At 43.8% G+C, this 12,310-nt stretch overlaps 1 protein-coding gene across 1 annotated transcript in view; it reads right to left on the reverse strand.

Annotated features, from left to right (window-relative positions):
• The window catches only part of slc25a26 (solute carrier family 25 member 26), a 60,722-nt gene that overhangs the window by 13,151 nt on the left and 35,261 nt on the right, over window positions 1-12,310 (reverse strand). Inside the window, exons 6-8 of the mRNA XM_075460417.1 lie at window positions 8,475-8,519; window positions 4,331-4,400; window positions 643-707 (exon numbers count right to left, since the gene is read on the reverse strand). Coding sequence (XP_075316532.1) covers window positions 643-707; window positions 4,331-4,400; window positions 8,475-8,519 — 180 coding nt within the window. The remainder of the gene's footprint in view (window positions 1-642; window positions 708-4,330; window positions 4,401-8,474; window positions 8,520-12,310) is intronic.

Raw genomic sequence — 12,310 nt, forward strand, 5'->3', positions numbered from 1 at the left:
GGACGGGGGTGGAAATGGAACACTGTGTCTTCTCCAAGGACGGTCTGTGTCTGTGTGTTGGTCTGTGGGGGGGCTAGTTGGGGTAACTGAACTCACTACCCTTTACACACACACACACACACACACACACACACACACACACACACACACACACAGACAAACAGGACAGAGTGAAGGAAGCCAGACATACAGTTAGAGCAAGCCAGAAGAGAAAAAGGTGGTGATGAGGAGGAGGAAGAAGAGGAATACCACGACACCGAGGAAGGAGGTGGGTGGACAGAGTAGGAGAGTTAACAGGAGGGACACTGGCCTTTTTCTTCACCTCTTAGTGACACGCAGCCTTAAGATGGAAACTCATGCGGCGCAGCAGAAAGCCCTCACCCTAACACTAACCATGCGCACAAACATGTCTTCCCGACACAGTCCATATTCCAGATGGGCTGATGGCTGTGTGTGCGTGTCTCTCTGCTGTCCCGGCGCTACCTCGGCCTTCCCTGTCCTGCTCGCTGACACTGTTGAAATTTGCTCAGGCTGCGGGCCCGTTCGGCTCTCTGCCTGCGAGGCATCACCCGACAGCAGTGTTTAAAAGCGGCTGCCAGAGGAGGTGGCGAGCAGTGCGGCGGTGTTTTACTGTGTGTGTACCTTTGCAAGCATGATCCTGGTCTTTGCCACGTCAAGAGGAGTGGTGAAAAGCGCCGCTACCGCACCTAAAAAAGACACATGTACACACGTTAAGCAAAGTGCACGCACTCTTTCTGCTCTCAGAACGGCCATTAAATATTCAAAATAAACCCATAAAAAAAAGCCCAATCACTTCACTAAAGGTACAGAAAGGCAATCCTTCAGCAGTAAGTGGTGGAACCCTTACATTCATTGAGTTCGTAATACTGCTCATCAAAACTCTTCCCCTTTTAGAAGAAACACACTTCTACCCCCACCCTACCTCATCCCATGCACACGTTCCCAAGAGCTACACACACGCTCTCCTCTCCCACACACCTGCTTATATGCACATGTATTTAAATAAAAAGGACACATTTGGATCCTCCGGTGAGCCTTTTAAGAGTAGCTGTACTCCAACTTTCCTCCAAGCTGGAGGCTGGATGGGCAGCCCAATCCAGAGGTGTCCCCAATGAGTGTGTATAAGTGAGAGACTCTGTGTGGGAGAGTGTCACTCTGCCATAAACATAGCAACTGTTCTCAGTAAACATGTCTACATGTGTGTCACAGAGGAGCAGTGTGACATCATTATGTTGAACCGGTTAAATGCGTGAACATATTCAAGAATAGAAAAATGAAGCCTTCTTACTGTCAAATGTTTTGTAATTGTCTTTTGAAAGAAGTAAAAGGGGAAGCATTATTCAAATAAACCAAAGGATCTAAGTTTGGACAGAAACAACTTCCTGAGGTTGTTCGGGGCTCAAGTTTGCCGTAAGTCAGTGCGGCAGAAAGCGGAGATATTTGGGATTGATTAAACGCGCCTGTGTGAGCATTTCCAGTGTCAAGCAGATTATGGATGAGCGAAAGAGAGAGTGTGAAGTGCAATGTAAGGGGAAGTGAGTGAAACTTGAGGATGCCTCTTGGACAGCAGCTTGGTCACGGAGGGATGTGAACTTGAATCCTGCCCTGGACCAACTGTCCCCTCCACCACACCCCACCTCCCTGCCCCGCCTCCATTTCTCACAAGTTGCCCACTCTGGATAATCCAACTGCCCGATAGCCTGAAGCCAACATGCATCACATTATCACTAGGAGTGCAACCTTTACAAGTTCTTCACAGTTTCTCCAACTAGTGTAGTTGTCTGACAGATCAAAACTGTCCCCTGCTCATATTTCCCTGCTCTCTCTCCTTTTTCTCACTCTCTGTCCTATTCTAGTTCTTTCTCCACTTTTTCCCCACTGTGGACCGAGTCCAGGTGGAATGGCGCACGGCCACGTCTCAGCTCCTCGGGGTGCCGTGTCCTCTCTGCCTTTTCTCTCCTTCGGCTCAATTTCAATATCGCCCCCAGAGCCGCAAACCTCAATCTTCCTGTCCTGTCTGGCACGTTGCAAAGGGGGAAGAGTTATGGACTGAAAGCTATAAACGTCCGACAACTGCTGCGCGAACCGGAGCTGTTCTTTTTATAAAATATGTCTTTAGATTGTGGTTTTGCTTTTTCATCACGACAAAAAGTGAAGACTGGGAGGAATGACGGATGATGTGACACATTCTTTCATTCAGAGGAACAACATCGGAGGCACACGCTATGCTGCTACGTGTCCCTGGATTTACGTCACTCTCTCCAGTTAAATTAAGTATTTGGTAGAGCACAAATCATACATTTCCACTTCTAAGACATCACGTTATAATAACAAGTGTAGCTAAAAAGCAACCGGTACATGTAACTGGTGTTTTCACTGATTTGAACTTGTTAAGACGGCAGGCTAAAAACCGGAGGAGCTGAATTGTAAAAATCATTCACTGGTGATGACTGATTAAAAATAACGTCCATGTGGGCAACCACGACTTCCTGTTATCAAGGTGGCAGAAGATTTAAAACCTTATTGGTTGAGATGTTACGTCACCTTCAGAACTACACAGCGACAGTGGCTTAATCGGAGGCAGAGATCTGCTGACTCTGCCCGCTCTTAGAGAGAAAACATTCAGTCTTTAACAAACCCGGTTGCAAGCATAACAAACGTGGGGACATTTTCCAGCCCCGGCAGCTACGCCAAGGCTGAGGGTGATGGCGACCGAGGCCCATCTGCGCACACCTAGAGTTTTGAAAGGGGTTCCCCCAGGCACATTACGTGACATCTTTACTAATCCATGAAGGCAGAGGTTTTGAAAGAGTCGAGGCAAAGCTACACTTGTGGTATTTGCGTGCTTGAACATTGGACTGACAACTGAGAATCTTTACTTATTCATGATGCTACATGTTTTTAAAAAAAACAAAACAAACAAACAAACAAAAAAAAAACTGTGGAGATGCATCCAGAAAGCGGTTTGGCATTATCTTGCTGAAATAAACAATGTTGTTTTGTCATGAATGTCAGTTTTTATTGTTTGATATATATTCTATTTTTGCTGTTGATCATGTTATTCGTTTGTCCTCATTTAATCAAAGTACAGTAGCTTTGAGATGTTTCACAGACTGTTTCTTTCCTTTTTCTTTGGTATTTGAGTGTCCCAGTCTTCTGTTCCCCCCTTTTGTGCATGAATGCATGCATCCATGTCAAAAATGTATTGTTCAAACCAACTAAATTTGCAGTGTGACCATTAAATATAACCCGATATCATTTTAACTCCAGAACATAGGATTTTAACTTGCAGTTACACACTGTCCCAGGATTATGGGGGTTTTTAGATTCAGAAGTACCACATTTTAGTTTTGACTTGCCTGAAATAAGCTGTGTGAACAATCATAGGGGTTAGTGACAAGAGTAGGCTAGATGTCCCTCTATGCCTGGCATCTTAGTCATGTTTAGCCCGTCACTACCCAGAACTTGTGTCCTGACGATGAATGGAGGGGGTGACCTCATTTTTCAACCTATATTCATCTATCAGAAAACCACTGGGCTGCCACCGGTGTTTGGGCTTGAAACTTTCTCAGGATGGAGCTCCTTACTTTTAGAGTTTAAAATCAAAAACTTCAATTGAAAACCAATTGATGCGTACCTGCTTTCGCTCAAGCTTCTAACATTTGTCTGCCACGTACTTCTTGCATTTCACAGTTTAATTGCATTTCCTCTAGATCTTCCGTCTTTATTCGTGTTGTTTTTAGTTTACTCCCTTCACCTCTTCCACTCCTGTCTTGCGCCTTTCTCCCTCCCTCTTTTCTTAAACCGCTCCAGTGCTCAGAAGGTCGCACAGCTGCAGGCGTGCATACCCAGAAACTGGCCCCTCTCATCCCTCCTCTCTTTCCCCCCTGGTTGTCTGTGTTTCCCCTGACACTCATCCAGGCGGAGACAGATCCATAAAGTCTGCTATGGTGTGATGTTCACTGGCTGAAGTGCTTGAGAACTGCGATAGTGACACCTCTCTGCTGAGAAAACACTGCAAACACTCCCCAAAAAAAAAAAAATTGGTTGAAATAAAGAGTGGAATCGCATTTCTTTGTTTTCACTTCAATCGTCTTTGTCCTTGGCAGATCTGGCGTGCAGGTGAGTGCGTGATTTGTCCAAAGAATTCACCTCGGAGGAATCTTACAAAAATGTGGCTTTGAGGAGACTAGCCCTGTTGGCCTTTTATTTACCCATCCACCATCTATCTATCCATCTAGCCATCTATCCCTCCCTCCCGCTTCCATCCCTCCCCCTCTTTCCCAAAGCAGCATATAATCCCCTGCACCTGCAAAAGCTCCGCACACTGCTGACTGCCAAGAGTAGAGCGTGTGACCTTGCCTCCGCGACCACAGAGTCTGGGAGAAAGACAGAAAGAGAGGGTTGTCGATAGAGGAAGATGATGAAAGAGGGAGAAAAGTGGAGAGAGACAGAGAGGGAGAGAGAAGACCGTAGTTAGTGGAGATATCAGACACATTGGAAACACATTGTGAACCTTGGTCTGGTCTGAAGTCCATGAGCCCACAGCTGGGAAATGAGCCGTCCTGCTATTTTTGTGTTGCCTTTTCTCCCCAGTGATGCCACGCAACATGGTTCCCAAGAAACGGGATGAGATGGGGGTGGGTCTAATAGCAGCATTAGAACATACAAATTAAATAATAGTTATTCAAACAAATGCTCCACATCTGGGTATGTGTACGCACAAAATAAACATGGGAATGTACAAATGCAGGAACAATGAGCCGAGCTTGTGCATTATCCAGATCAGCAAGCCAAAGGCAAATGTAGAGAAAATATTTAACATGAAAAGTAGAACATTTCACAGCTTGCATTTGAGCTTGCATTTTCTTCTTTTAGTTTCTGTTTTTTTTTTTAATTCATAAAGTAGCACGAGGAAGCTCAAAAACTCAGAAACAGATGATATAAAATGATATTCTTGCTGACCTTGAAATTACACACTTTTACAAGTCAAGCCATACTGACTTTTACCAAAAACAAAACTATTAGCACATCACTTTATTTACCCATGTGGAGCACATAGTTTATATTATGCAGCCAATCAGAACAAAAGCATTTTTCAAGTGCAAAAAAAGCATCGCATCACAGGCCTCCCTCCCCAACTGCAACTGGCTACTGAGTGAAACCACCTGATGTTTTTGTTTGGAGATTGAACACAGGATGAGAAGGGAGGCCGTCTCTCCTACTCCCCCCACTAGTTTGGGCAGAGGGATGAGGAGAGCGAATATGTGAGGTTAGTGTCTGCATAAAATGCGTGTGGACAGCTGGGCTGCCTCGGGCGATGCAAGGTATGATTACTTCTCAGGGAGAGCAATTGGGCAACAGCATGGAGCGATTACTAATATTTTCTTTGTCCCCCTCCCTCCTAGCCACCATACAAATGTGGACATCACCAAAGGCGTGTGTGTGTGTGTGTGTGTGTGTGTGTGTGTGTGTGTGCGCACCCACTAACACAAACAAGCAAGCACACAGAAAGAAAAAGGACAGAGGATAGAAGGAATGGCAGAAAGTGTGGCTGAGCACAGGATGTGTCATGTGTATTCCATTAAAGGGCAGATTAAAAAGGAGAATTTGTTTTAAACATCAAAGATCTCATGCTGGGGGATTCCTCCTTTTTCTCTCCTTTTTCCTCTCCTTTTCTGGGCCCCTCCTCTTGTGCTCTCTGTTTCATGAATAGATAATAAGGGGTAAATCTGGGAAAACAAACTCTTTGACCTGTGAACCCTCGTGTCAGGGTCACACTTTGCACCTGGATGACTTCCCACAGGAAGGAGGCGGTGGGTCTGAGTGCATCACAGACGCGTAAGTGCTGTTGTGTGCGTTTACAACCCCAATTCCAAAAAAAAAAAAAAAAATGGTTGGCACGCCGTGTAAAATGTAAAGAAATACAGAATGCAAACGACTTGCACTTCTCATAAAACCAACAGAACAAGGAAAAACGTAGCAAATGTTTAAAGTGAGCCTACAATTTCATGAAAAATATTCGCTCATCTTAACCCTGGTGGCAGCAAAAAAGTTGGGATGGCGGCAACAAAAGGCTGGAAAAGGAAGTGATATTGAAAAGAAACAGCTAAAGGAACATGCTGCATTTAATGAGGTTATTTGTCAACAGTTCAATTACATGACTGGGCATAAAAAGAGCTCCTTAAGAGTGGCAGAGTCTCTCAGAAGTAAAGATCGTACGGGTTAAGTGATGTGCAAACCAAAAAAACTGCATCCACAAATTGCAGAGCTATTTTGGAATAATAGGTCATGACATATAGTTATGAAGACTTTGAATGTTGCATCGCCTACAGAGCATTATATGGGTACATGAAAGATTCAGAGAATGCTGAAAGGTATTCACAGGTTTTAAAGCAACACGTGCTCCCATCCAGATGATGTCTTTTTCAGGGACAGGCTTGCATATTTCAGCAAGACGATGCTACACCGCAGACTGCATCTGTAACAACGGCTTTGTAGTAGAAGAGTCTGGGTGCTGTCCAGACCTTCTACCAACATCCAAAATATTTGGAGGATCGGGAAACACAAAACAAAGAAGAGCCAGGACTGTTGAGCAGCTAGAATATCTCATATCAGGCAAGAATGAGACATTCCTCTCTCAAAAGGTCCGGCAGCTGGTCTCTTCAGTTCCCAGATGTTTACAGACCGTTGTTAAAAGAAGAGGAGATGCTACGCAGTCGTAAACATGGCCCTGTCCCAGCTTTTTTGAGACCTGTTGTTGCCATCAACTTCATGTTGAACTGGCATTTATCATGAAATTGAGTTGGTGTCTCACTTTGGGCATTTAATATGTTTTCTGCGTTTCTATTTGGCATAAAATGTTAATTCATAAGATTAGCAAATCATTGCATTCTGATTTCATTGACATTTTACACAGCGTTCCATCTCTTTTGGAAATGGGACTGTATGCGTAGGGAGACTGCGTTTGTAGATACATTTTAATGGCTCAACTAAAGTTCCTATCATGCCTTTGACTCAAAATTCCCTGGATTTTTTGTGGCTCTCTGTTGGTGTTCAATCATAAACCAAAAGTGTTCCACCCTCCTGTTTTGCGCGTGTTATTTTTGAGGTCAGAACAGATGGAGTACACTGTGAGTTACAGTCACTATTGGGAAAACAACTGAGAAACCCCCCCCTCAACATTGGGAAATTAATGTGTGAACTAACTGTAAGAATTATTCACATGGAGCTTCAAGTCTGGTGTGAAAAGGCTTTAAATCTCTGCATTGACCAGCGTGCAAAATTGCCTCGTAATCTAAAGAATGTTTCTGATTTCTTCAGTCTGTGACATACGTCTGTGTAAAATCCCAGAAATTTCGTGACCAGCCGAAAAGAATGTGCTCTGCAAAATGATTCAGCTGCTTACTATTCTTCTAGCCGTCCTGCAGCTATTAGTTCTTAACTTGCACTTTGCTTCCTTTTTCCCTTTTCTCTCTGTGACAGCTGTGCTGGCTCGGTGAGAAATTATAAGAAAAAGCCATAATGCAGCACATTACGATCCCACAAAACAGATGGGAGATCATGCCACACACATGCACTCTCTCAGATTTCTTCACTCTGACGTTTCCCAGACTGAATCCCATCATTTTGGTTTCGAAAAAGCCTCTGAACATCTTGGTGGTCACTCTGAAGGAACGGCAGTGAAAACCTGCTTGCAAGCAGTTGTTTTGCTTCTCCTCGAGTAGCCTGCAATTGTATCTGAAGTAAGACCTAATCGTCTGAGAGGATAGGAGGGGAATATTCCAGCAGTTCAGCTCTCCGCCAACGGACGTGTCCAGATGGCCTGGAGAGAGAAGGCCTTTGACTGAGGGACAAAGAGATACTTGTGAACAACAAAATCTATCTGTTGCAAACGCACATACACGCAGACACACGCGCAGCTGCACAGCACATTGTTCCTCTTAGCTTGGCCGTTAACTCCCAACGTTGATGGAATGTTTGACTGTCCGCCTCTCGCGCCCCTGAGACATGATGTCACTCCGACAAAAACGCCGTCTTTTCAAAGAGAAACGGCTTTTTATGTGCTCGGGGCCACACAGTGGAACGAGACAGAGGGCGAGAGGAGAGGAGCGACACGGCAGAGAAAAAGACATTAAGACGGGGAGCTAGAAAAAAAAAAAAGAAAGAAAGAAAGGGAAAGAGATACAGAAGACTGAATATGCTCGGAGATCATGATAAATTGAAGGCCGGTTTGATGGCGGTAGTGACAGGCCATTAAACAGCGGCGTAAAGTCCCATTTTCGCCTGCCACAATGATACAGGGGAATGCAGAAGGGAAGCCTGCTGTAAATGTGTCAGAGTGTAAGCACGGCACTAAAACTTTACAATGGATTTATCACTGAGATGAACAATAAAGACAGAGGGAATAAACGACGCTTCATTTATTCAGTTTTTCAAAAACAGATACATACCTTTAAATATTCCCACAGTGGAAACTGCACCAGTGAAAATGGGATCTGAAAAACAAATCAGAGCTTTAATCATTGTGCTATGTGAAGGTTCCTCTTAAACATCTCCTTTCTTGCACTTGTCATTCCTGCCACCTTTCCCCCATTTCCTCTCACTCATCTGACTCAACTGCTCCCTGCTTCCTTCCCCAATGCTGATGATTAATGAATGAGAAGGACTTTGGTCTGGCAGTCCTGAATGGATAGACGGATGGATGGATGGATGGATGGAGAGAGGGTCTAGCCCGATGGCTGAAGTGTGTGTGTTGGACTTGGAAACCCTTGATCGCCTCAGGGATGAAGTTACAGCCGGGAGGAAATCGATGGTAGTGCCAAGGCGAGGGGCAAATGACACACAGCCGGACCACACACACAGAGCTAAGCAAACACATGCACAAGACTGGGCATACTTCCTATAAACAGGCACACAAAGAAAGGCTCCCAAAACACACCGAATTCACACGGACTTGTGCGTGCTGCAGGTGCACTCATGCTCTGTCGTTTGGTGCCGCAGGAAGAGCAGAGCCGGGCAGGAAGGAGGAGAAGGAACAAAAACAAAATCAAAGAGAGAAATAAATGAAGTGACACCGAGACGTGTCATCGGCTTTCGATCAGAGCAACAAGAGGATCATTCCTCCATCTGTGCCTCCCACTCCGACACATTCAACCGGACTACGTCAAATCTGGAAGGATCCAGCCGTGAGTCAGCCAGAGCACCGAGACAAAGCGTGAACTGTGCTTATGCCACCACATGAGCTTATTAACAACTCAACGAAATGCCCTCTTGTAAACAGGCAGTCCAAAGTACATTAACGTAAGGACATCTGCTCTTTCAGAGCCGAGTAATGATTTTCAGTTTTATCTAAGGCCATCTAAAGGGAAAGGTAAAAGAAAAAAACAACACAAAGCCATCAAAGTGAATACAAGTTACAGTCCAAAAGTATTCGGACACATCTTTTAACTACTTCACTTGTTTACCAAAGTATGTTCAAGTTACAATCATAAAAGGAATAACACAGCTATATATCGCAAGTTCATTGTGTAATTAATCATTTGAAGCCATGACCAAAAGTTGGGTTGCATCCTTTGGAAGGCTTTGCGAGGTCTTCATTTCAGCTGTCTTTGCTTGGTTTTGCTGATAGTTTTGTCTTCAGTATGCAACATGTACCGTTTCTAGTACAGTGGTTGACTTGCTAAAGTTCCCCTTGGCTTTCAAAATAACTTGTAGCTCACACTGGAGCATCATACCGCATAAAGTCTACATCCGACTTTTGGTTGTTGCTTGATTGAGCGGCTCCCGGTACATGGAGAGACAGAAAAGTTCGTCCATCTGGTCGATGTGGGCAGACAGAAGCAAATTCTCTAAGTCCTCGGAGATTATCTAAAAATTTTATTTGACGTACTCTTCGTCTGGTATCCAGCCCCCCTGAAAGTGGAGTGTTATAAAAGTGCACCTGTGTTTTATTACCAAGCTGATGAGTTCTGCTTTTCCAGGCCAGGAGAGGAGAAAGCCAGAAAGACAGAGGGAGGGAGGGAAACAGAGGACGGTGTTGGGAGGGGTAATAGGTACTGCTGCAAACTGTTACGGTAAATTAAAACCTGACCAAAGTAAATATGTCCTGACCTGTTGAATCAGAACACTTGTGCACATGAGACGCATTGAATCTGTACCAGTAACATAAGTGGTTCTTAAATATTTTGCAGATATACTAAGTACAGAAACACTTTCAGCTAACTGGGTAAGTTTGCTCTCTGCAGTACTGGATCCTCCCCTTTTCTCTTGTTTCATTTTAGAATTTTTTTGAATTAAAAACAAAAATAAAAATATGACAAATGCATACATGACAAGACAAAAACATCAGAATATGAACACAGTGGTGCCGAGTAACAACGACTGTGTTAATGTGGTTACCGTCTGAGGGCTGTCTTTGTGTGTGTGTGTGTGTGTGTGTGTGTGTGTGTGTGAGCCGACACAGCAGATGAAACAAAATAAAAAGCAAAATCTGTTAATTTGGAAAAAAAAAAAAAAAAAAGAATTATTTGACTTGTTTATTTTTGAAGAAACCAGGCTAGAGGACTTGTAGTGAGTGCAACGAGATAGAAAGAGAAAGACAGATGTGTTCAGCAGAGGCTCTGGAAAGAATGATCCACGAGTGATTTATGATCCTGTTTGACACCCCTGGCACACTGCACACCGAGTGTGTGCGTGTCTCTGTTTGCTGCCGAGCAGAGATGAAACTTCTGAAAACCACATGTCATCTATTAAAAACTGATAAGCTATTCATAGCTAAGCGGAGGTCGAATTCACACAGAAACACTTACAACATGTAGGAACCTGACTCAGAGTGACATGCCGCAGAATCCAGCTGTGTGTGTTTGTTTTTAGGTGTTATGAAAATTAGATACACATGAAGGACGACATGTGAACTCATCACCATTCTGTCCTCAACCCCCACTCAACATGTTCCACCCCTGCTCACCAGAGCTGACAATAAGCACCAACCGTCTTCTTTTTTTTTAAAAAAAGGTTAGTTAGTAGTTATTGGCATTGTTTCTCCAATCAGAGGCTGGAAAACCCAATTCCTCCATCTGTTTTTGTATGCGGCACAACTATGCTGCTGATATTACACACAGAGGATTTACAAAATGAGTTTTGACAGAGTATGAACCTTTAGGTTGGCCCTTGGGTTGTTCTGTGGTGTTTTAACAACCTGGGCCGGTTCAGTGTTCGACTCTCAATGAGATTGTGCGTAAAAGAGGGATCAGAACCAACTGTCTGCTGCCAAACTAAAAAAAAACAACACAGGGGTATGCAAGTGTATGAGAATATGAAACTACCAGTTAAGTACTTTCCTATCAGTTTGATAGGTAGAATCTGAGCTCCGTTTGCTGTGTGTGCTAATTTAAGCTCACAGGCTATTTACTGTTTTCTCTCTCATATGGTTTGAAGCCAGACCTCAAAGAAGGTCACACCCCTTGGACGAAATTTGTGAAATGGAGTCCAGTGGCTAAATTGATGGCTTTAAATTCTGTTCAATACAAATGAATACAATTCAATTCAATTTAAAGGTGCTATGAACAGAGCTGTGAAGAGAGGACTGAAAGGGGAGCTTTAGTACTGTCTCTGCGTGATATTGTGACCAAAGGAACTGGCAGACATTCGTTAAGACCTCAGGAAATTGTGTTAATGTGTGAAAAAGAGGCAAAATACGTCTCCTTTAACCTTATGGTGATAAAGGGACATCAGAAATGAGGAGAAACGAGGAGTAGAGACATAATAAGGAGTAATAATAAAGAAGGGAAACCAGACAAGTGACTACCTTCCCTGTTCTGAGGTAATACACAGTCATGGTAACAACCACAGTGGGGGCTGAAATCTTAAATCTACACTTCTACAAAACTCTAAATGTGAAATGTAAAAGGAAGCTCATTTTTAATTGTGACTTTACATGTCACTTTGCTGATGGAAAAAAAATATTTCAAAGTTTTCAAAAAAGCCACAAGTGGCTGTAGCATGAAAAAGTTGCTGTGTCAAAACGACCGTGATATGATATAGAAATGTTGGCTTTTCATCAGGCTGCGATCACAATGAAATCATCAAACTATCAGATAGGCTAAGGCATGTATTCAGTGGACCATGGGCTCGGTGTCTGGCCATCTGAACTGTAAATGGTTTGCAGATGCAGAACCTGAAGTCGAGAGGAGGAACTTTATCCGAGCGTTAGGTAGTTTGAGAAGCGCGTGGTTTTGATATTCTCGAGTTACAGGGGAGTCTGCACCAAGTGCGGAGGGCACATTTA

The sequence above is a fragment of the Odontesthes bonariensis genome, chromosome 3 (genome assembly GCF_027942865.1).
Source record: "Odontesthes bonariensis isolate fOdoBon6 chromosome 3, fOdoBon6.hap1, whole genome shotgun sequence".
Classification (NCBI taxonomy): Eukaryota; Metazoa; Chordata; class Actinopteri; order Atheriniformes; family Atherinopsidae; genus Odontesthes; species Odontesthes bonariensis.